The sequence below is a fragment of the Schistocerca nitens genome, chromosome 9 (genome assembly GCF_023898315.1).
Source record: "Schistocerca nitens isolate TAMUIC-IGC-003100 chromosome 9, iqSchNite1.1, whole genome shotgun sequence".
Lineage (NCBI taxonomy): Eukaryota > Metazoa > Arthropoda > Insecta > Orthoptera > Acrididae > Schistocerca > Schistocerca nitens.
Window position 1 is genome coordinate 166,140,221 of NC_064622.1, and position 26,262 is coordinate 166,166,482.

The 26,262-nt window shown below is 39.7% G+C and overlaps 1 protein-coding gene across 2 annotated transcripts in view; it reads left to right on the forward strand.

Moving 5' to 3' along the window:
* Positions 1-5,999: 5,999 nt before the first annotated feature.
* Positions 6,000-26,262, forward strand: part of LOC126204423 (oxysterol-binding protein 1) — a 289,382-nt gene continuing 269,119 nt past the window's right edge. Inside the window, exons 1-2 of one of the 2 annotated variants that reach the window (XM_049938811.1) lie at positions 6,000-6,213; positions 6,604-6,666. In XM_049938811.1, the coding sequence (XP_049794768.1) occupies positions 6,086-6,213; positions 6,604-6,666 (191 nt within the window). In that variant the 5' untranslated portion in view covers positions 6,000-6,085. The remainder of the gene's footprint in view (positions 6,214-6,603; positions 6,667-26,262) is intronic. The other variant, XM_049938812.1, reaches the window with a different exon arrangement.

Consider the following 26,262-nt stretch of genomic DNA (forward strand, 5'->3'; position numbering starts at 1 on the left):
TCGACCTGGGACCGGACCGCAGCGACGCACGGATGCACGCCAAGACCGTAGGATCCTACGCAGTGCCGTAGGGGACCGCACCGCCACTTCCCAGCAAATTAGGGACACTGTTGCTCCTGGGGTATCGGCGAGGACCATTCGCAACCGTCTCCATGAAGCTGGGCTACGGTCCCGCACACCGTTAGGTCGTCTTCCGCTCACGCCCCAACATCGTGCAGCCCGCCTCCAGTGGTGTCGCGACAGGCGTGAATGGAGGGACAAATGGAGACGTGTCGTCTTCAGCCTTGGTGCCAATGATGGTCGTATGCGTGTTTGGCGCCGTGCAGGTGAGCGCCACAATCAGGACTGCATACAACCGAGGCACACAGGGCCAACACCCGGCATCATGGTGTGGGGAGCGATCTCCTACACTGGCCGTACACCACTGGTGATCGTCGAGGGGACACTGAATAGTGCACGGTACATCCAAACCGTCATCGAACCCATCGTTCTACCATTCCTAGACTGGCAAGGGAACTTGCTGTTCCAACAGGACAATGCACGTCCGCATGTATCCCGTGCCACCCAACGTGCTCTAGAAGGTGTAAGTCAACTACCCTGGCCAGCAAGATCTCCGGATCTGTCCCCCATTGAGCATGTTTGGGACTGGATGAAGCGTCGTCTCACGCGGTCTGCACGTCCAGCACGAACGCTGGTCCAACTGAGGCGCCAGGTGGAAATGGCATGGCAAGCCATTCCACAGGACTACATCCAGCATCTCTACGATCGTCTCCATGGGAGAATAGCAGCCTGCATTGCTGCGAAAGGTGGATATACACTGTACTAGTGCCGACATTGTGCATGCTCTGTTGCCTGTGTCTATGTGCCTGTGGTTCTGTCAGTGTGATCATGTGATGTATCTGACCCCAGGAATGTGTCAATAAAGTTTCCCCTTCCTGGGACAATGAATTCACGGTGTTCTTATTTCAATTTCCAGGAGTGTAATTTAAATTGTGGACAATATTTTTCAGTTTCAGTATTCAAGATACACTATTTGTACTTCCTCAGAAAATTATACCATATCTAATGACAGATTCAAAATAACTATAATACGCTATTTTTTGTGTGTTCAAGTCAGTGGAATTTATTAGTATTTGCATTGTAGATGCAAAACTGCTTAGTTTGGTAGGAAGTCATTATGTGTATTATAGCTAAAGTTCTTGTCCACATTTAGTCCTATGAGTTTGATAGTATCAACTTCTTCATAAGTTAATTGTTATGTTGTATTTTAAGTTCCACATATTTAGAATGTTTGGTTTTGAAATGTACTGTATGGGATTTTGCAGTGTTCAGTTTCAACCCATTTAACTGGAACCAGTTTTCTAGGGTATCCAGTGGGGTTATGATGGAGCTCAGAATTTTTTCCGTGTCGTTATCTTCAATTAAAACAGAAGTGTCATCTGCAAACGGAACTGATGGGGAATTTATATTTATGAGTAAGTCGTTCACGTAGAACAGGAATGGGATTGGCCCCAAAATGGAGACTTGAGGCACACCTTGTGATACTCTACTCCATTTAGAATAATAATTCACTGCATTTGAAGTGATAGTTATCCTTTGTTTTGTGTTGTGTAAGTATGATATGAGCCAATTCAGAGCATTGCCCATAATCCCATGTTTGTCTAATCTGTAGATAGGCAAGTCATGGTTTATGGAGTCAAATGTTATTGCAAGATCACAGAAGATACCAGCCACTTTACTCCTCTGATCCAGAAATCTGCATATCTTTTCAAGAAAGTTATTCACTGCATCCAGAGTGTTTTTTTTTTCCTGGTTAAAATCCAAATTGGTTACTTACAATAATATCATTTTTTACAATAAAATTTTTGATCTGGTTCGCAGCTGCTTTCTCTAACATTTTCGAGAGGACTGGAAGAACAGAAATAGGATGATAGTTTCTCATGTCTTCTCTTGACCCTTTCTTGAACAGAGGTCTGAGTTTGACATACTTCACTCCATCAGAAAAGACTGATTGATTATTTTAGTTATGGGAGGTGCTATTCTGTCACACACTGCTTCAATCACTTTAATGGGTACCCATACCACCCAGCAGAGTTTTTATTTTTTTAATGATGATATAACATTTTCCACATCCTTTACTGAGACTTTTTTAAAATCCATGAGATACTCAGCTTCTTGGTGGTGACCAAAGGGATTTACTTTACTCAGATACTCTGCTACATCAACATCTGACTTTGCCACATTTATGAACAATTCATTTAAACAATCTGATATTTGAGCAGGCTTTACAGTAAGGCTATTGTTTAATTTAATCCTAGATATTTCATTAATACTAACTGTAGCATCTAACTCTGATTTGACAATAGAGAATGTTAAATTTATCTTGCTTTTATATTATACAATGAGCTTATGGTGGTACATTAATAACTGGTGTAATCACCAGAATGTTGAAAGCAAGCCTGCAAACATGCACACATTGTGTTGTGCAGGCACCACATGTCAGTTTGTGGGATGGAGTTCCAAGCCTGTTACACTTGGTCAGTCAATACAAGGACGGCTAATGTTGGTTGTGGATGACGCTGGAGTTGTCGTCTGATAATGACCCATACATGCTTGATTGGAGACAGTTCTGGTGATCCTGCAGGCCAAGGCAACATGTCGATACTCTATAGAGCACGTTGGGTTACTACAAGGGGTATGTGGGTAAGTGTTATCCTGTTGGGAAACACCCCCTAGAGTGCTGTACATGACTGGTAGCAAGGCAGGTTCAATCACCAAACTGACATACAAATTTGCTGTCAGGATGCATGGGGTAAATACGAAGTGCTCCTGCTGTCATACGAAATTGCACCCCAGACCATAACTCCAGATGTAGGTCCAGTGTAAACAGGTTGGTTGTAGGCACTCTGTTAGCCTCCTCCTAACTAACACATGACCATCATTGGCATTGAGACAAGCTTTCATCAGAAAACACAAGAGACCTTCACTCTGACTACTTCATCTTTTTAAAAGCATTCTTCACTGACATCGGTTTACCACATCCTATCTCAAAGGTAACTTCTTGCAGCAACTGTCATTGGAGCTACATTATGACTCTCCTGCACTTTCTAAATGAATCCGAGATTAAAAGCAATGACAATTTTCTTAGGATCAACTTTATTTCCTCTATTAACCCTCTCTGGTAAGGATTGAAGAACAATGAACAATACTTGGAATTTGTTGAATGAGAGTTCCTTTTTTTAACTACCTCTTGGGAGGTGAATTACATTTCCTTGGAATGCTTCAAATGACTCTATCTGTTACTTGGCTTCTCACAACTGACATGTGGTTGTTACACTTCAAATTGCTCTGGATGTATACTCTGAGAAATATTAGTATTGTCTCTCTTTCTGATAACTGATTGCTAACTGTATACTCAAAGAATAATATGTCTTTCCATCTATTTGTGTGCTGCACATTACATTTGATTATGGTGATGGTCAAATGGCAGTCTCTGCACCAAGCATCTGTCCTTTGTTGGTCTTCCTACATTTTGCTAGTTTTCTGCATTCTCTTTTTTTTATAGATAACAACATCTATGCATAGATTCACATAAATTCTAACATCATTATTGTGAACAGAAATGGGCATCTTGACACTCCCTTGGTGTACTCCTTGAAAATTACTTTCGCATCTGACAATATCTCTCCGTTGAGAGTGATTTGCTGTGCTCTATCTACTAACAACTTCTCATTCCAACCGAAAAGTTAGTCTAAAATTTTATTCACTAAGGGATGGTGCGGAACTGATATCAAATGCTTTCTGGAAGTCAGAGAAACACAACATCAATTGGCATGCTTCTACCTACTGACTTCTAACAAGCAGAGTTCCACAAGATTGTTGTTTATGTTGATATCTACAGTGGAGATTTCTGGTCTACAAAAAGATCAAAATAGGTGAGCATAAAATAGCTTCAGTAATTCAACAACAGATTAATACCAGCATTGTACGTCTATACTACTAACATTGTGGACTAATATCTCCCTCTCTAAAGAGAAGTTTTTGGCAGTGCGTATGAACCCGGCATTGCTTTAATTGTATTTTGTCAAGATTTATTGTTCTGTAATAAACTCTGTTCTAGTCTATGTGATTATTGCACCAAACAGTATTTATACCAATGCAATTTAGGCGCAATGTTGTTATCTGTGCAAAGAGACTTCTACTGGTGTCGTAGTGAACAATCTCTAATCTTGTCAGAGGATCCAGTTTAAAAAACTAATAATTTCCGAACCTTTTATTGTACTCATGTCATGTCTGTTTGTTGCCGGTGCTGAAACCAATGTTTTTGAAGTTTCATAATGATTATTTACTGCCCATATTTCACTTGAGCAACACCTAACAGTTTTATGTGAAGCTTTCCAATATTTGTGTACCATTGGTGATATGTCTTTGTAACACACAATCACAAACAAGTCATCAGTATCCATGACCTTTTAAAAGAAGAAATCAAAAGTATAAAAACAATGAACTGTAATATATATATATATACAATTGTAATCGAAAATAAAAATCACACTCTACAACGTTGCTCTGTTTTACATGTGTTAATTCGGCAATGAATGTGGTAAGTGTGGCCGGGTCCTACAATCATACATAATACGTCTCAGCTCAGTTTGGTCCCTGATTTTTGCAGTTCTCTCTATTGATGGTTCACTTTTGGCTGTTAAGCTTAATGGCCGATTTAATTTGTGCATTCCAAATTTCAAATATGACCGTCTTCTTCAGGCTGTGTGGAATGGTATTATTGGTGCTTGCTATTTGGCTGAATTCAGAAGGATGTAGGTTGCAGTAGGTACTGGGAGATGAAGAAGCTTGCACAGGATAGAGTAGCATGGAGAGCTGCATCAAACCAGTCTCAGGACTGAAGACCACAACAACAACAACAACATTTGGCTGAAGTGCTGTTAGTGAGCACAGAAATAGTCAGCCCATGAAACATTTGAAGGAGGTGACTAGCTTAATAATCAATTAATCAAAAAAAATACTGTGTACTAAGATGGAATCATCAACTTGCTTGCACACTGGAAACATATCATGAGTCAATCACTCAAAAAATAAATAAATAAATTACAGTTTAGGTGTTGAAGTGAGTCGCTGCCAAATTATTTAAGAGACCCACACAAATTTCCTTGGACTAAAGCGGCAGAAACTTATACTAACGTACTTTTCAAGTAATTGAGTAAAAGTGTTGGCAGTTATATGTGATCCTGTTAAAATGCCCTTGCCTTATCTTCAGCTTCATTTGTCATCCATTCATATCAGTGAGGGGGCTGCAGGCATGTCTGCTTCTCAACATGGGGATTTGTGGACCTGAACATGTTAAGAAGTTAAGACCAGTATGTTTACTCATGTCATACTGAAGATAGTTTTCTTTTGCTAATGTTTTTTTGTAGATTATTTTTTTCAGTGCGTATATACATGTCTTTCGTACGCGCTTATTCCATCTTTACTGAGTATCAGTTAACATTCGCTGGGCAAAAAGAGAAAATGGGCCTGCCAATGTTTAAGATCAGAACGACTGCAAAACATCCCTTGTATTTACAGATGTCCTACTGTTGGTCCTCTAAGATCAAGTGTTGCGTTCAAAGTGTTTACAGGTGATAAAATATTACAATAACGTATAACAGGTGAGCAGATGGCCTTTCACTAAGCACAGTACTTGCTGCTTTGTGAAACATACCACGAAGGAAATTACAGGGTTCTTTCACATCACCTGCGGCCAGTAATAATACTAAATGTAATCGTTTCACGGAGGCGAAACTTGTGAGTGAAAATTACAGAAAAAACAATGGACACCAGCACAAAAACACCTGAATTTGCTTTCATAGACAACTATAAAATATAGTATATCTATATTTGAGCAATGAATGATGCAACGTCCAATGCATTGCATCTTAATTTGGTGTCCTGTATTCGCAACGCCCTGTCGCTTTGCTGGCGTAGTAATACTTCAGACGTCGCATTGAGGTGCTGCCATCTTGAAAATGGTGGTCTGCGTTACGTGGAGTGATATGTGCCTGCAATAGTTTAACAATAATTTACCGAAATGGCTGATGTAAAATCGTCCCACAGTGAGCCTGAAATGAAAGGATGGCTTTTCAAATGGACCAACTATTTAAAAGGATACCAGCGAAGATGGTTTGTGCTGTCTAATGGACTTTTGTCGTATTACAGGTAAGACTGTAGAGACACGTTCACCTAAATGATATGGATTATGTCATTCGCACGTACTAGAATGCTTTGCTGTCATTCGAATGATTTGCGCAGAAAACAATGTCATGACATTATGTAGCTAAGAGCAATAACAATCTGGCCATGGATGTCAACCAGAACTTAACTTTCTTTCTAAAATCTCAGCGAAGTAGTTTGACATTTAATCGGCCTTCAGCTGTTCAGTAGATAATACCTAGCACGACTTTGTCGCTCATTAAAGTAGAAAGAAAGAAAAAAAGGATTACATAGGAGTATTATTAGCCATTCACTCATCCCTTAGAGTAATAACATTTTTAGGTTCGGTTAGATAATTTTGGTGTCATGCTTCGTACAAATCAGGGTTTATTCTAGGGCCGAAAATTCGGGGGGGTCCAAACTGTCTATCCGCCGCCGCCGGCGGGCTGCTCGGACGGAGTAAGTACTTGTAATCGCTCGCATGAACTCAGTTTGTGCTCACAACTTTAATTTGAAAACTAACTCTGCTCGAAAACAATTTTGGCTTCCCCATTCCATGTTAGCAGTGCTGTTTAGAAGAAAGCTTTCTTTGGCTTGCATGTCCCTGGCTCCAGTCCGCCCCCCCCCCCCCCCCCAAGGTTAGTCCTAGAACGCTTCTGAAAATTACTTGTTCCTATTAAAAGTAGACCAGTCCAATCATTGTAACAACCTCATTGTAAAGGATTTTTGCCATAAATAGAATAAGCCCTGAAGCTGATGGCACTTGTAGTGTTTGGATACCTGATGTTGATATAGTTGCTCAGTTGAAAATGCAGACCATAGTGTAGTGGATCAATCAGAATCTGCCCGAGGTTAGCTGCTTTACGTCATGGAAGGCTTTATTGTTTACAAACCTGTTAGCGGATGTTATTATCAACCAGTGCAAATAAATAAATGCGGACTAGCAGCTCGCTGATGTATTTGCAATTTTTTTTGCTTTTATATGTTTAGGTATCAGCATTGCAGCTGTTACATGCACAGCTGTCATAAGTTAAAATGTTTTCTGAACTGGATGCATTTATCTTGTATCAGTTACAGTAGTGTACGGGAATAACTGTTATTATATATTGTCACTATAAGAGCATAATATTCTGTAATGAAATGCTGTGAAATGGCTTTGCATTCTCATTACAGTAGGTCCTAGTTACCAGTAGTCACATGATCACTGGGGAGCCAAACATCAAGCGTTATTAGTTGTGTGGAATATAGCAAACAGTAGACCATAATTTTTAGCCTTATTGTGCGATGCATTACTCCCAGGAGTAAGGATTCTCTCTTATATTCCCAACCAGTGTTATCAAAGTGAATGCGTAATACTTCCTGCAGCCATTGGAGCCAGTGCAATGTACAGTGTGGAGCACTATGGTACAATACATAAAGTCTGATTTGAAGATGACTTCAATTGAGGATCATATTGACTAGATTGAGAAATTCATGTCAATTGTTAGTAGCTAACAACTGCACAGGATTACTCAGTCTCATTAGTCTCCATAAAGATTGTGATCATCAGGAGTGAGATAATATTCATAAGTCAGGTGAAATAAGTCATAATTCGCAGCTAGTCAGTGTTATGAAGTAAGACTTTCCAGTTTCCAAATTCATCAGTGGGAATTAAATTTTTGCAAGTTTCATTTGTATCTTTTTTTTTATTAAAAGAATTCCCAGTGACATTATAAGGGATGTTAGGAAGGGTCAGTTTCAATAGTTAAATGATAGTCACCCCTGTTAGTTATTAAGCATTGCCTAATATGAAGTTCTGCAAGATCCTTCTCTATTTGCTTGATCCACAGGGAGCCAGTGATTTTACACTTGTTGGCTGTTTTGAAGATCTTATAGGACAACCTGTGGGAGCCCATTCTGTACATATGTATGAGTTGTTGTCTTCTGATGGCATTGGTGACGTTTTCTTGGTGTTGGTAGACTTTGATTAGGTGTTACCATTGTCTCATATCTGGTAGGATCCTCGGACCCACTATCTTTCGCAGCAGTTTTCTTTCTAGTAATTAGAGAATTCCTTTTGGGGTCTCCTTGATTAGGGATAGGCACACTGCTGCACAGAGAACTGTCAGTTTGACTGTTGTGTTATAGTGTCTTAGTTTGATATTCATTGATAGATTTTTCAATGTGTACATTTTTCTACAAGCATGGTATGCACTATCTAATTTGATTTTAATTTGATTGACAGTAACTATTTCACCGAGATCCATTCGCTAAATTTCTTTACAGTTTTAGCTCCTTTGATATTCTTGGAAGCAGTGACTTGAGCTTTTCATCCAGCTGTCTTGTTACATGTTGTTTGAAGTTTTTGCAAAAGATTTTGTATGTTACTGCAAGGAGAAATATTCCTCTGTACTTACCACAATCTGTTTCGCTTCTATTTTTGTGTATTGGGTGGATAGCAGCTGAGGCCCAGTTTTCAAGGAGTTTCTTGCTGGCCCATATTTTCAGGACTGCTGTTTATATATGTTTTGTGTGTTTTCTGTAGTTAATTTCAGTTTTTCTACCACTATCCCAGCTGCCCCAGAAGCTTTGTTGTTTTTGAGGAGATTAACAACCTCTTGGACTTATGATGCATGGGAGGAGGGATGTGTTTGCTGTTGGGATTTGTAGGTTTTGCAACTGGGAGTTGGTGAGTAGGTTTCTTGGCATCTAGAATTTTATAGGAGTAGTCTAGTATTAAAAACGTTGTTTACTTTAAATGGCCGTGAAAAATAAGTTGTTCAAAGACAGAAAAAAGGATGAGTCTCTGTCTTTTCATAATTTAGTTTCTGTTTTCTAGAACAAACATTTATTGGTAGATGCCAGAATAAACAACCTTCAAGCATATTAACCTTGCCAAGACATAATGTTTCTAATAAAGGACCTTGGAAGGAAAAATATGTTGTATATTTTTTTCTGTGACACTAAAAAACAAGATTGTTGCTCATGGATGTTCAGGAACTGTGATTAGATGGTATCCATCATCTTTCTGGTGTGCATCTGGGATAGTCTCATTTCTTCTTCCACTATTTGGGCTCATAACTTTACAACCATTTTCAAGGTGAGTCGCTGTCATAATTTGAACCACTTGAAACAATACTGTGGAGTAAATGCTTGTTTAAAGGATAAAAACTTTGTGATATCAAATTATTTTAAAACTGATTTAAGATTGGGAACACTGCAAGTGTGCACACTTCTACTTTTGTGCACGACAGTTGGTAAAGTAATTTTATGTAACCGATGGGAGAATGGTTTTAGGTAACCAGGGTAAAAGTTACGTATTGGACCCTCCCCCCTCCCCTTCCCCCTCCCTCCATTGCAGTTTTCAATATGTCGTGGACATAAACATTAAGCCTCATTACCTGTCAATTTGTTGCTACAATCTCTGTTTGGCATTTACATTCTTTGGCCTCTCTCTCTCTCTCTCTCTCTCTCTCTCTCTCTCTCTCTCTCTAACACACACACACACACACACACACACACACACACACACACACACACAGAGAGAGAGAGAGAGAGAGAGAGAGAGAGAGAGAGAGAGAGAATTGAGACAACTAAACATCTCGAAAATGATTCATGAGGCGAAAAGTTAATATTAGTTAAAGGCGACATCCGCCTGTGCTACAACCGGCTGCCTCCTAACCACCCGTTCTGTGTGGGTGGGGTGAGCTTTATATTTTCAGGTGGGAAACCCCATTTTTATTGCGAATTCAGATTCTGCACCAAACAAGATATACAGTTTACTCAAACTTATTTTCCATTTGTGGTAGATGGCACTGTAATCGACATATATCTAGTATGCCTCTTTTTGCAGTTAAGAACCAACGTGTTCGGTTCTGCATTGCATTTTACAATGTAAATGTAAACTTTTATGTTCAAACGGTGGATATTGATGTTAGCTGAGGCTGCAAATGTGATTGTACAGTACAAAGAATATGGCTAGACATTGACATTTCTGGCAGGTAGGCTGCTTGTATGGTAATGTAGTTTTGTTGTTGTTGTTGTTGTTGTTGTTGTTTAGGGGGTTGGGTTGGTTGTGGTGAGTTTCCAAACCATTATAATGCTTGTGACCACACTTGAACCCCACCGCCGGCCGCTGTGGTCAAGCGGTTCTAGGCGCTTCAGTCCGGAACCGCGCTGCTGCTACGGTTGCAGATTCGAATCCTGCTTCAGGCATGGATGTGTGTGATGTCCTTAGGTTGGTTAGGTTTAAGTGGGCCTAGTTCTAAGTGCAGGTGACTGATGACCTCAGATGTTAAGTCCCATACTGCTTAGAGCCATTTAAACCATTTTGAACCCTGCCACCAGGGTGATTGATTTTGGTGTGTGTTTCCATCCAACTGCTGTAAATCTTCCATTGGCCACTACACTGCTACCAGTGGGATACAAACCACAAACCACAACAATAAGGTAAAACGCCAACGGAGCTATGACAGATGCACCTGCCGTGAATGCTCACTGAAACGAAGCACCGCAGTGGTGAGAGGCAAGGGCCTCATCAAAGTCAAGCACCCCTATGGTGAAAGGTAAGGGCTCAACAATACACTGGGAACAGACATCAATGTTGCTGTTCCTGGGTCACACTGAACATAGCTTCTAACCAGACATTGAAATGGTGAACCATATTTTACTGTACCATGAAGTTTGTAATGCTAAAGTAAACTTGAGACATCCATTAGAAGACAGAGGGGCGTGCAATAAATAATGCAGTGCATTTTTTTGCTCAGCCAATTTCGGTTGAAAAATGCAGAGTTTGTTATGGGACGTCATGGAATATTCCCACTTCAGCCCGTACAGTTTTATAAAGTTCCGATAGGTGGTGATGCTACACTTAGCCTTCAAAAGTTTGCATGTAATGGAGATGTGTTCTGTGGAGAGAGCTGCCACTGAAATTCTTTTGGCAGAAAACCAGAGCATTGCAGATATTCATAGCCACTTGCAGAATGTCTATGGAAGTCTGACAGTGAACAAAAGCATGGTGCGTCATTGGGTGAGGCATCTGTCATCGCAGTAAGGTTGCACAAATCTCTCCGAACTCCAACATACCGCTGTCCGTATGCAGCTGTGACTCCTGCAGTGGTTGAACGTGCGGACACACTCATTCGAGGTGACTGATAGCTCACAATCAAACATCTTGCTCAACTGGACATCACTGTTGGTAATGCTCACAGGGCTTCATTGGATTGTTCTTCCTCATCCACCCTACAGCCTGTATCTTACACCTTCCAACTTCCATCTGTTTGGCCCAGTGAAGGATTCATTCAGTGGGAGGCAGTATGTGGATGAGGGGGAGGTTGCTGATGCAGCAAGATGTTTGTTTCAATGTCAACCACTAGAGTAGTACCATGTGGGCATACAGGCATTCAATTAAGGTGGTGTAAATCTGTCACATTAAACGGTGATTATGTTGAAAAAATAGGGTTTTGTAGTTGAAAGAATGTGGCATAATACTGAAATTTCTTACTCTGTGAGAATTGAAGGGCCATCTGTTTAATTGCTAAAAACCATTCAACAGCCAAGATCGCATAAAATATTCCTTTGTTATTTAAGACAACCAGTTTCAACAGACTACGCTGTCATCTACAAGAAAGAAAATCTTTTGTTGTAAAACATTTTCATTTGATGCAGATCTCTTGTGTAAGAGGTCAAGTACATAAAAATATTGCATTATAAAAGGTTTCTCACCGCTAAAATATTTAAAAACATAAAGCATATTGTGCAACAGGCTATGTCTATATACATATTGCTCATAGTTGCTTGTTGTGTTATACAAACTGGTACACAATAGCACAACTGTTTACATATGCTGGTGTATTGGAATCCTGAATAAACCAACCTGCATTTGGGGGGGGGGGGGGGAGGAAAAAACTGTCGCATTACTTACTGAGTGCCCCTCATACATTGTAAATGAATGTCAAATCAAATGTGTTGGTTCTTAATTGCAAAAACAGGCACTTTTGATGTTTCTCGATAGAATACGAATATGCATTAAAAATGGATGAGGGGAAGGGGGGGGGGGTTCCAGTTTGAAAATACAAAATTGACCCAGCCCTCGCTGGGTTAGATGATGGCCAGTTGTAGCACAGACACATGTTCCCTTTCCTAATATCAACTGTTTACCTAGAAACTTTTTGTGGACGATTCGTTGTTTTTGAGATATTTTGTTGTCTCAAGTTAAGACAAACATCCTGTTTATTTACATATCATATATATTAAAAATATATATCCTATGTGTGTCCAAATGTTCATTAGAGTATTGTGTAAAAATTTGAAGTAAATCGGCTGAGAACTTTTCGATATTTTTGGTAATAATATTTACCCTTTATATGTTATGTATTTATTATGTGTATTTAAAAAAACAAAAAAAAACAGGTATATAAAAAAATATTCACATTCAGTATTGTGTCAAAATTTTGAAGTAATTGGTGAAGCACTTCGGAGATTTAAGTTTTCAGGAAAAGAGCATGAGGGTTTTGCTAACAACATATCCCATGTGTGGAATTCCAGTAAACTTTTATTTATAAAGATTATTAGTTTTGACTGAATTAGAATATTTCAGGTGTAAAATATGGGGTAATGGTTGCTATCATCAGCATCAACTGGTGTACATGGTAAAAGCTGTTGTTTGTATTACTTAGGTATTATTTTGTGGTGACATAGAAATTCTTTAAGCTCTAGGTTAGTTTGGAAGTTGACAGTTGGTTGTGAGTTGACAATGCTATGAATGTGATGTTATAAAGACCACAGTACTTATTGTGACATATATTTTGTGCATATTGCATTTACGTACGTTGCTTTCATGTCATGGGTCAAAGCAGTGGTGGTGTCACTAAGTTCAGTATTTCCTGTGGCTATTAAAATTTTTGGGGTAGTTTTACAGTAGGGCAGAAAGTTCGCTACCACAACCTATACTGTGAATTATGCTAGATTGCTATGCACTACATAGAGAAGGGATTGAGCAACAGACAGACACATTTCAAGTACATTCAAAAGTAGTCTAACCTATTGAAAACAATCTTCCTTCAGATAAAGAAAAATTGACCCGCCCCCCACCTACCTCCCTCTCTCTCTCTCTCTCTCTCTCTCGTGTGTGTGTGTGTGTGTGTGTGTGTGTGTGTGTGTGTGTGTGTGTGTGTGTGTGTGTGTGTGTGTGTGTGTGTGTTTCTTCCCTTTTGTCCCATAAGTCTGAGGAAGGATTACTTGGTGGACTTAATGTGCATGTCTGTCACTCAACACCATCTCTATGTGGCGAACAGCAATGTATCCTAATTCATGTTCCGAGTATCCCGTACCAAATTTTCCATTGTTTGATAACTTACATTAAACACTGTTAGTGAAGTCTTAACTTTGCATGAATTATCATTTTACTACTTTCATTTTAGAAATTAATTTTAGATGTGGTCAGTTTTACATACATTCATTGTGGTTGGAGATTTTGCAGCAAAATGTCTGAGTTTGAAGCATTCTTAAAGAAGCAATGAAGGTCATATACACTAGGTAGAGAAAACTGGCTAAAACCCTAAATAGACAGCAGTGAGACTTTCGGGGTGAATCCAGGAGTATAGTGAAAGGATAGGCTAGACATAGCCGTAGTGTGTAGTATGTATTAATTGCAGTAGTCAAGGGATACAAATCCACCAAGACAGAAACAGAAACTGCTCATGAGATCGTTTGTGGAAGATTCAGTATGAAGGGAGGGAACTACATCTACATCTACATCTACATCTATACTCCGCGAGCCACCTTACGGTGTGTGGCGGAGGGTACTTATTGTACCACTATCTGATCCCCCCCTTCCCTGTTCCATTCACGAATTGTGCGTGGGAAGAACGACTGCTTGTAAGTCTCCGTATTTGCTCTAATTTCTCGGATCTTTTCGTTGTGATCATTACGCGAGATATATGTGGGCGGTAGTAATATGTTGCCCATCTCTTCCCGGAATGTGCTCTCTCGTAATTTCGATAATAAACCTCTCCGTATTGCGTAACGCCTTTCTTGAAGTGTCCGCCACTGGAGCTTGTTCAGCATCTCCGTAACGCTCTCGCGCTGACTAAATGTCCCCATGACGAATCGCGCTGCTTTTCGCTGGATCATGTCTATCTCTTCTATTAATCCAATCTGGTAAGGGTCCCATACTGATGAGCAATACTCAAGAATCGGACGAACAAGCGTTTTGTAAGCTACTTCTTTCGTCGATGAGTCACATTTTCTTAGAATTCTTCCTATGAATCTCAACCTGGCGCCTGCTTTTCCCACTATTTGTTTTATGTGATCATTCCACTTCAGATCGCTCCGGATAGTAACTCCTAAGTATTTTATGGTCGTTACCGCTTCCAATGATTTACCACCTATGGCATAATCGTACTGGAATGGATTTCTGCCCCTATGTATGCGCATTATATTACATTTATCTACGTTTAGGGAAAGCTGCCAGCTGTCGCACCATTCATTAATCCTCTGCAGGTCTTCCTGGAGTACGTACGAGTCTTCTGATGTTGCTACTTTCTTGTAGACAACCGTGTCATCTGCAAATAGCCTCACGGAGCTACCGATGTTGTCAACTAAGTCATTTATGTATATTGTAAACAATAAAGGTCCTATCACGCTTCCTTGCGGTACTGCCGAAATTACCTCTACATCTGCAGATTTTGAACCGTTAAGAATGACATGTTGTGTTCTTTCTTCTAGGAAATCCTGAATCCAATCACAAACCTGGTCCGATATTCCGTAAGCTCGTATTTTTTTCACTAAACGTAAGTGCGGAACCGTATCAAATGCCTTCCTGAAGTCCAGGAATACGGCATCAATCTGCTCGCCAGTGTCTACGGCACTGTGAATTTCTTGGACAAATAGGGCGAGCTGAGTTTCACATGATCTCTGTTTGCGGAATCCATGTTGGTTATGATGAAGGAGATTTGTATTATCTAAGAACGTCATAATACGAGAACATAAAACATGTTCCATTATTCTACAACAGATTGACGTAAGCGAAATAGGCCTATAATTATTCGCATCTGATTTATGACCCTTCTTGAAAATGGGAACGACCTGCGCTTTCTTCCAGTCGCTAGGTACTTTACGTTCTTCCAGAGATCTACGATAAATTGCTGATAGAAAGGGGGCAAGTTCTTTAGCATAATCACTGTAGAATCTTACGGGTATCTCGTCTGGTCCGGATGCTTTTCCGCTACTAAGTGATAGCAGTTGTTTTTCAATTCCGATATCGTTTATTTCAATATTTTCCATTTTGGCGTCCGTGCGACGGCTGAAGTCAGGGACCGTGTTACGATTTTCCGCAGTGAAACAGTTTCGGAACACTGAATTCAGTATTTCTGCCTTTCTTCGGTCGTCCTCTGTTTCGGTGCCATCGTGGTCAACGAGTGACTGAATAGGGGATTTAGATCCGCTTACCGATTTTACATATGACCAAAACTTTTTAGGGTTCTTGTTTAGATTGTTTGCCAATGTTTTATGTTCGAATTCGTTGAATGCTTCTCTCATTGCTCTCTTTACGCTCTTTTTTGCTTCGTTCAGCTTTTCCTTATCAGCTATGATTCGACTACTCTTAAACCTATGATGAAGCTTTCTTTGTTTCCGTAGTACATTTCGTACATGATTGTTATACCACGGTGGATCTTTCCCCTCGCTTTGGACCTTAGTCGGTACGAACTTATCTAAGGCGTACTGGACGATGTTTCTGAATTTTTTCCATTTTTGTTCCACATCCTCTTCCTCAGAAATGAACGTTTGATGGTGGTCACTCAGATATTCTGCGATTTGTGCCCTATCACTCTTGTTAAGCAAATATATTTTCCTTCCTTTCTTGGCATTTCTTATTACACTTGTAGTCATTGATGCAACCACTGACTTATGATCACTGATACCCTCTTCTACATTCACGGAGTCGAAAAGTTCCGGTCTATTTGTTGCTATGAGGTCTAAAACGTTAGCTTCACGAGTTGGTTCTCTAACTATCTGCTCGAAGTAATTCTCGGACAAGGCAGTCAGGATAATGTCACAAGAGTCTCTGTCCCTGGCTCCAGTTCTGATTGTGTGACTATCCCATTCTATACCTGGTAGATTGAAGTCTCCCCCTATTACAATAGTATGATCACGAAACTTCTTCACGACGTTCTGCAGGTTCTCTCTGAGGCGCTCAACCACTACGGTTGCTGATGCAGGTGGTCTATAGAAGCATCCGACTATCATATCTGACCCACCTTTGATACTTAACTTAACCCAGATTATTTCACATTCGCATTCGCTAATAACTTCACTGGATATTATTGAATTCTTTACTGCTATAAATACTCCTCCACCATTGGCGTTTATCCTATCCTTGCAGTATATATTCCATTCTGTGTCTAGGATTTCGTTACTGTTCACTTCCGGTTTTAACCAACTTTCCGTTCCTAATACTATATGCGCACTATTTCCTTCAATAAGCGATACTAATTCAGGAACCTTGCCCTGGATACTCCTGCAGTTTACCAATATTACGTTAACTTTTCCTGTTTTTGGTCTCTGAGGACGGACGTTCTTTATCAACGATGCTGATGTTCTCTCTGGTAAGCCGTCAGGTATTTTATCGTTTCGCCCAAGGGGGGGTCCCTCTAACCTAAAAAAACCCCGTGTGCACGCCACACGTACTCTGCTACCCTAGTAGCTGCTTCCGGTGTGTAGTGCACGCCTGACCTGTCTAGGGGGCCCTACAGTTCTCCACCCAATAACGGAGGTCGATGAATTTGCAAGCATTATAGTCGCAGAGTCGTCTGAGCCTCTGGTTTAGACCCTCCACACGGCTCCAAACCAGAGGACCGCGATCGACTCTGGGCACTATGCTGCAGATATTAAGCTCAGCTTGCACTCCGCGTGCGATGCTGGTTGTCTTCACCAAATCAGCCAGCCGCCGGAAGGAACCAAGGATGGCCTCAGAACCCAAGCGGCAGGCGTCATTCGTTCCGACATGTGCTACTATCTGCAGCCGGTCACACCCAGTGCGTTCAATAGCTGCCGGAAGGGCCTCCTCCACATTACGGACGAGACCCCCCGGCAAGCACACCGAGTGCACACTGGCATTCTTCCCCGACCTACCCGCTATTTTCCTGAGGGGCTCCATAACCCGCCTAACGTTGAAGCTCCCTATAACTAATAGGCCCGCCCTCTGTGACTGTCGGGACCTTGCCGGAGAATCGGCCACTGGCCCAACAGGCGAGGCATCCTGTGGTGGCTCGGAAACGATGTCATCACCACTAGGAAGCACCCCGTACCTGTTGGAAAGGGGTAAGGCAGCTGCCACGCGGCCAGATCCCACCTTCGCCTTTCGGCCAGGCACGCGCGAGCCCACCACTGTCTGCCATTCACCCTGGAGTGATGGCTGACCGGTAAGATGCTCACTGCCGGAAGACGCAGCGACATCAGGGGTTCCATGTGATTCCAAGGCCACCGAAGTAGGCATTCTCTCAAACACCAGACTTTTCCACAGATTTAAGTGAAAACTTTTGAGAAAACCTCTGTTCCAAATTACATATTCTCCAATTGTATCATCATTGTATCATTGGAGAATAGTTGTAGAAGGATAAAAAGTGATTTAGAGCGACTTTCTTTTAATGGGATGAATGGCAGCTTGCTGTAAATGAAGAGAAATATATGTAAATTCAGATGTGCAAGGAAAAAAAAAATTGTAATGTTTGAATACAGTTCTAGTGGTGTGCTGCTTGATAAAACCATGTCAAGTAAGTAACTTGGCATAACATTGCAAAGCGATACAAAATGGAATGAGCATGCAGGGGTGGTAGCAGAGAAGGCAAATGGTTGACTTTAATTTATTGGGAGAGTTTTATGAAAGCTCATCAACAAAGGAGACCATGTGAATAAAACTTGTGCAAGCCATGCACAATTGTTTGGGGTCTCCACCAGGTTAGATTAAAAGAAGACATCAAAGCAATTCAGAAGCTTGCCCATAGACATTTCATCGGTAGATTCAGTCAATGTGCAGGTCTATATTCAGTCAACGTGCGGGTCTCATGGAGATGCTACAAGTACTTAATACTGAAGTGGCAATCCTTGGAGGGAAGACAATGTTTTTTCCACATAACACTGTTGAGAAAGTTTAGAGAACATACACTTGCAGCTAGCTGCTTAATGATTCTACTGCCATCAAAGTACATTTTGCATAAAAATGAGAGAAATCACGGCTCATATGGAGGCATATTGACAATAGTTTTTCCCTTGCTCCATTTGCAAGTGGAATAGGAAAGAAAATAGTGGTAGTTTTTGTATGTCCGTCCTTTTGGCTGGAGTTCTTGGGGACAAAGGCTGTTCACTGTTGTAAGAAAAGGAAACTCTTACAGCTGTCCTTAATATCTTACTTATTGTGTAGTTACCAGATTCGGCACTGTGATGCGCCATCTTCAGGTCTGTATGCATAAACAGTAGCATTATCAACTTATCAACCATGTTACACAAAGACAGATTAAAAGCAGAATGAGAATAAAGATAACACACTATAAGTGAATTTACAGTAATCATTTGATAGAATGAACAGATACATCTATTGTCACATACCTAAGGTATACCGTAGCAAATTTTCACTCTATACATGGTATAATTATGTTATTCATTATACTTTGACACGACACATGGATCATGTTTCTTTGGTTCGCTTGTTTCTGAGGTTGCCGTCTCCTTCATATGTTTGTCATCTTCTACAGTTGTTTTGTCTTTCAGTATGTTATTTCAAGGTTGTACTGATAATTTATGCCTGACTGACCAATAAAAATCATGGAATAGTTATTTAATGAAGTTATTAAACTGCCAGTTACTTGCGGGTGAATACAGACTAAGCAAAATTGAAGAAGAATTGAAGAAAATAAAATGGACTGTAGGTGGTCTGAGTGAAGTACATTATAAAGTGGAACAGTGTGTAACTCTGAAGTCAGGAAATGTTCTGTATTGCTTCGGAAAAGAACATGGTAGAACAAAGGGTGTGGGTTTCGTAATAAATAAAGATGAAAAAGACAAAGTATCAATAATAGAAGGAATATCAAGTAGAGTAGCAAGGCTTGTTATTAAAATATCAAAAAGATACAAACTACAAATATTTCAAGTATACACCCCTACAGCAAACTATTCAGATGAAGAAGTAGAAGCATTTTACGAAGAAGTAAAAAATGCACATAACAAAGGACGAGACTGCCACTTTAAAGTGGTAATTGGGGACTTAAATGCCAAAGTCGGTATAAAAAAACAGGGTGATGTCTCAGTAGACTGCCATGGAATCGATGAGAGGAATGAAAGGGGTGAATGGCTAGTTCAATTTGTGGAAGAAAATAAATTATTCATCATGAACACTTTTTTAAGAAAAACATTAAATGCCAGCTATGAAAAACTAAGTGTAACATGTGGACTCATAAAATTAGGGAAAGACAACCACTTATGTGTAGAAGATTGATGTGTGGCGCACACACACACACGATGGAAAACAATTAACACTAGCTTTTGAGTTCTTACTTCTTTTAGTACACACACACACACACACACACACACACACACACACACACACACACACACACACACGTCCACATTTGTGGTTTGCAGAGGGGTGGCGTGGAAAGAGGAGAAGTGTGTGTGTGTGTGTGTGTGTGTGTGTGTGTGTGTGTGTGTGTGTGTGTGTGTGTGTGTGTGTGTGTGTTCTTAGTAAAAAGAGGTATTTTTTCCATACCTATGTAGCAACAAAAGGCAATTAAAACAAGTAGAAAGATTTACGTATTCAGTAGATTACATAAAGAGGCAGTAGTGTTGTAACTGAAAAAGGAAGTTCAAGCTGTGGTCTGGAGTATGTATAAGAACTGTGGCTCAAGTTAGAAGAATAATTGACTAAGCTCTAGGTAGACATGCACTTAATACAACAATTCTTGATGGACAAGACCATTTGTGGGATACATTCTTGGTAAAGAAATTTCTAAAGAAATAGTGACTATGTTACAGTAGGCGTAACACAAAGATAAGGGCTGTAAATAGAGAGATACTAAGGGAAACAAGTTGAGCTGTCAGAAGAGCTGAAGCTTTCAGAGTCTACCGTAGCAGGATCTTATCAACAGATTTCTCAGAACTCAGAGAATTGCTGGTCATATGTGTTGGCTGTTAGTGGCAAAAAGTTACTGCACACACATATTTATAGAGGGCACAACAACTGAACTTGGCAGTAGCAAAGCAAAAGCTGAAATTTTAACTTTATTTTCAAATTTCCCTTTGCAAAAGAAAATCAAAGAGTACTGACCTAATTAATTCTCTCACCTCTGCAAGTATGAGGGATATATCTATAAGTGGGAATTATATTCAGAAAGAGCTGAAATTGATCAGATTTAACAAAGCATCAGGCCTCAGTGGAATCCCTGTCAGATTCTGTATAAAGTTTGCGGCAAAGTTATCTCCTGTTTTTATAGCATGGATCCCTTGAAGCAAGAAACTGTATCCAGTAGGTGGAAAAAAATAAATAAATAAATAAAATCAGGTCACACCCATCTACAATAAGGGTAGCGGAGGTGAATCAAACTGTCGTCTGAAATCCTTGACATCGATCTCTTGTAGAATATCAGAATATACTGTGGATTCAAATGTGGTGAAGTGTACCAAACAGAGTAACTCCCTCCATGTCAACCAGTATGGACTGAAAAACATTGGTCATGTGAAATCCAAGTTGCAATTTTCTCACATGCATTCTTTAGTTATGATAGAACAAGGCAGCCAGATACATGCAGTATATCTTGAGTTCCAAAGAACATTTTGCTCCATACTAAAAAACTTGAGAAATTCTTTATCAGAGGTGGACAACTCCACTTTTCACTTTTTTACCAGAGAGACCAAAAACTAATTTGGTTGTCAAAGTACTGTAGATTACAGAATATTTTTCATGTAATTCTTATGATGCATTAAAAGTAAATTTCAGTTCATTTTTTTTATGCAGAGTGAATAATAAAGCTGAAATTTGTAGATAAATTTGGGAGTTGCCCAGTGTTGATGCACATGTGACAATTTGTCAGAGTTTAAAACTGGACAGACTTTTTAACAGGTGTGTGCAGTTTTGAAAGTAGTGGGCTTGACATTGTATTAAGAAAATCATTTTTATAGCCCTTTTCTATGGTAATAAAACAGAATCAGTATAAATAAGTAGCCTACAGTACGAAATTCTTGGTTATGCAAGGCACAATCAATGAGATATTTTATTCTTCATCTTCTTTTATTATGTCAGACTTACTCAAACGTTATAGAAGTTAAAAAAAAATAAAATAAAAATAAAAAAAAATCAATTGTCGCAAAGCTGATGAGCTACCTAATCTTGTCATAATTTATTCATGATCAGAATGTTGTAAATGTTCACATACACAACTTTCTAGGACAGCACTTTCAACTTCCTTCTAACATTGAAACCTTGTTTTTTGTTTTATTGTATGGCAAAATCTTTTAACTTCTTTTACATACTGGGATGCTGCAACAACTACTTTAAACAGAACTGTGAAGTTTTTACAACATTTTAGAGCCCTTGAGGAGTACAGTGATGTGATACTTAATACAGTCTGTAGTAAAACTTAGCACACGAAGACACAGAGATTCTGCCGAATATGAAGGTAAAGACTGCTGTCATTTTTTCATCTGGTTTGCAACACGAACATCACAATTGGGGGAAGGGGTGACTTCTTTATGGAATCTGAATTGTAGCAGTCTTGGCCTTCATGGTTAGTACATTTCCTGTCTAAATTTCCAGAAAATTTTACTCTAAGCCATAACAAACATCACACTTCCTTCATGAGCTCTTGAATGCTATTGAAAAAGTATGTGCTTATTGTTGAAGATACACACTATGTGGTCAAAAGTATCCGAACACCCCCAAAAACATGCGTTTTTCATATTAGGTGCATTGTGCTGCCACCTACTGCGAGGTACTCCATATCAGTAACCTCAGTAGTTATTAGACACCATGAGAGAGCAAAATGGGGTGCTCTGCGGAACTCACGAACTTTGAATGTGGTCAGGTGATTATGTGTTACTTGTTTCATACGTCTGTACGTGAGATTTCCAAACTCTTAAAAATCCCTAGGTCCACTGTTTCTGACGAGATAGTGAAGTGGAAATGTGAAGGAACACGTACAGAACAAAAGTGTACAGGCTGACCTTGTCTGTTGACTGACAGGGTCCGCTGACAGTTGAAGAGGGTCATAATGTGTAATAGGCAGTCATCTATCCAGACCATCACACAAGAATTCCAAACTGCATCAGGATTCACTGCAAGTACTTTGACAGTTAGGCAGAAGGTGGGGAAACTTGGATTTCATGGTTGAGTGGCTGCTTATAAGCCACGTACCATGCCGGTAAATACCAGATGACGCCTTGCTTGGTGTAAGGAGCATAAACATTGGACAATTGACTGGCAAAACATTGTGTGGAGTGACGTATCATGGTTCACAATGTGGCGATCCGATAGCAGGGCGTGGGTATGGAGAATGCCTGGTGAACGTCGTCTGCCGGCGTGTGTAGTACAAACAGTAAAATTTGGAGGTGGTGGTGTTATGGTGTGGTCATATTTTTCATGGAGGGGGCTTGCACCCCTCATTGTTTCACATGGCACTATCACAGCACAGCCCTACATTGGTGTTTTAAGCACCTCCTTGCTTCCCACTGTTATAAAGCAATTCAGCGATAGTGAGTGCATCTTACAGCACTATTGAGCACCTGTTTGTAATGCACGGCCTGCGGCGGAGTGGTTACACAACAACAACATCCCTGTAATGGACTGGCCTGCACGGAGTCCTGACATAAATCCTGTAGAACACCTTAGGGATGTTTTGGAACGCCAACTTTGTGCCAGGCCTCATCGACTGACATAGATACCTCCCCTAAGTGCAGCACTCCATGAAGAATGGGCTGCAATTCCCCAATAAACCTTTCAGCACCTGATTGAACATATGCCTGCGAGAGTAGAAGCTGTCATCAAGGCTAAGGGTGGGCCAACACCATATTAAATTCCAGCATTACCAATGGAGGGTGCCACAAACTTGTAAGGATACTTTTGATCACATAGTGTATTGTTGGTTCCCTATATTGGTTAACAAAATAGTTAAAACTATATATCATACAGCACAGCAATCAGTCCTTTCTGTTATGTTATAAATCAAAAACATTTGTTAAGTATCTAGAAGAGTTCCAAAAATAGTTTGCATTTACAACATAATTGCTTTGTCGTATAAAATGTAAGAGTTGCAGAGTACCCACAATGCCTTGTAAAAATTATTTATACATATAAAAGAAATTCAGCCCTCCTCTAAAAACTACTGTACAAATTATAGTTAACGTATTGGTTTTCTTGTGGGGCTATGTCTGTGAACATTGCCAAAGATTTGTAAATAGGAAAGAGAAATTTTAGACGGATAGATGCAAGATGTACTAATTTTATTTTTATCTGGTAATTATTAGTTTTATTATTTGTTGCAATGTCTTCCACATTAAAGGTTTTAGTCATATCCACTATGTTGGCTTCTCATCATATTCTTCCTCACATTTTTGGTGTGGTTGTCAAATATTGTGTCCATGTACACTGAAAAGTTCATCTTGGAGTTCCTGCTTACATGATTGTTCTTTGAACTTTTTTATGGTGGAGAAAAGTTTGAGAGATCATCAAACAAAATTGTGTACAGGCTCGAAATTGTTAGACGTGTCACTGCAGATTATGAAAGTAGTATAGTAATTTCTGTTTGGGCAGCAGATATTACTTTTTGTAATATAATATACAAGTTTATTCGCGCAATATACTTCTATTAGTCCCAAACTAACTGCTGTATATACAATGTAAGTAATTTGTGTTCAGTTCAGTAGGTATGTTTCAGTTTAGCACTACTGATACTCAAGTGCGCTTTGTTCTATTACCTTCTAATATAGGTAGACACTACTAAAACCTAAAGTCAAACTTACGTACCTAATTTGTTAAGAAAGTAAATTAACATTACTAAAAAACCCCTGGCAGATTAAAATTGTGTACTGGACTGATACTCGAACTCGTTACCTATGCCTTTCGTCGGCAAGTGCTCTGTTGGCTGAGCTAGTCAAGCACAGCCCATGCCCCATTCTCACAGCTTTACTTCTGGCAGTACCTCATCTCCTACCTTCCAAACTTCACAGAAGCTCTCCCACAGAACTTGTGAGACTAGCACTCCTGTAAGAATGTATACTGCAGAGACATGGCTTAACTACAGCCTAGGGAAAATTTCCAGACCAAAATTTTTTCTCAGAGTGTACACCGAGATGAGACTTCCTGGCAGATTAAAACTGTTTTAATATGCCAGAAAGTTTCATATTGGTGCACACTCCACTGCAGAGTGAAAATTTCATTCTGGAAACATCCCCTGGGGTGTGACTAAGCCAAGTCTCCACAATATTTTTTCTTCCAGGAGTGTTAGTCCTGCATGTTTAATGAGAGAACTTCTGTGAAGTTCGGAAGGTTGGAGATGAGGTACTGGCAGAAGTAAAGCTGTGCTGATGTGGTGTGACTCTTGCTTGGGGAGCTCAGTCGATAGAGCATTTATCTGTGAAAGGCATAGGTCCCGAATTTGAGTCTCTGTCTGGCACACAGTTTTAATCTGCCAGGAAGTGTCCTGTCAGGATACACTCCACAGCATACCGAAAATTTCATTCAGCTAGCAGTACTATAGGTCTTGCCTAGTCTTTAGAGACCTCCAGTAAAATATTTCATGAATACCTGTTCTTCTGGTATAAAATGGAGGCCTACTGGATTATAAACTGCTACTTACTAATCAAGATTTTATTTTATATAGAATGTTCTCTTTGTTCAGACCAGGTGTCTCATTAAACCTACCCAAATATGATTTCATAATGAAACATTTATAAAGGTGAATGTTATCTCATGCTACAACTGCCCTTGCTGTGTCACAAAAATAATATTTTGACTTCTTGCACCTTAAGGAGCCGGTTGAAAAGGGACTAGTTCAGAAACTCGCTTCTTTTACTGAAGCAGGGGAAATGAGCTTTGTTTTGTAGCTTAATACTAGGTAGGGCTTTAAGAAAATGATGAAGGTAGCATAACAGTTAATAAGGCTTGTTTGGTTATTGTAATACAATTTATTACCCCTCTACAATGTGCCATGTTACTCTTAGAGTAGGCCTAGTAGTAGTAGTGAATGAGAGGTGATGGAATGGGTAGCTAAACCAGAAATCTAGCCATGAAATATTTTCTATATGATCTCTCTTAAATTAAAAACTGATTAATGCCCTCTGTTTAAGGAAGTTGATGCATCTCTGTATAGGAAGTATTTTACAGCTGGAATCTTTCTATTTGGCAGGACTATCCAACAGTTTCTGGTGCTTGTAGCAGTAAGTAGATTTTCATGATGTGCGAGTACATTTTCTTTCGTCGTGAGAGAATGCTTTAAAATGTGCCTTCCATTTCGTATGAGTGTGGTATCTATATTTTCTCTTATTCTTTTTTGGTGTTACTGTGTTGCAGATCAGAGAAATCCCACATTTCTTTATGCATCATTATCTGATAGTTTCTTTTTTAAAAAATTATATTGACATTTATTTCTTATTTTTAAGTTAGACTGAGCTTCCAGTTTCTTCTTTACAACTTATGAGCATGTTAGAGAATGGTACTTAGCAAATGAATGTCTGGATTTAAATGAACTTGTCTTGTAAAACTTTGCTACTGATCTTGCAGACTCCACTGTTGTGTGCCCAAAATTGTATAATCATTGTCATTAGGAAGTCAAAGAATTTCTCAGATTTGTCCAAGCTTAATCATGTGAACCCACTCAGTCAAATACAATTATTCTGTTATAACTACCCTTGTGGTCTTTCTTCATAGTGTATGACTAAGAGAGGTGTCACCAATCCTTGCCACAGAACAAACTATACACTCTGGTCCTGTTCAGGCTTAATTTAAACAACTTTGTAATAATTAGGCTGCTTCCCATGTCTAACATCTACTCCAATATATATAGAACCTCACACTTCCTCTTAACCTTATTA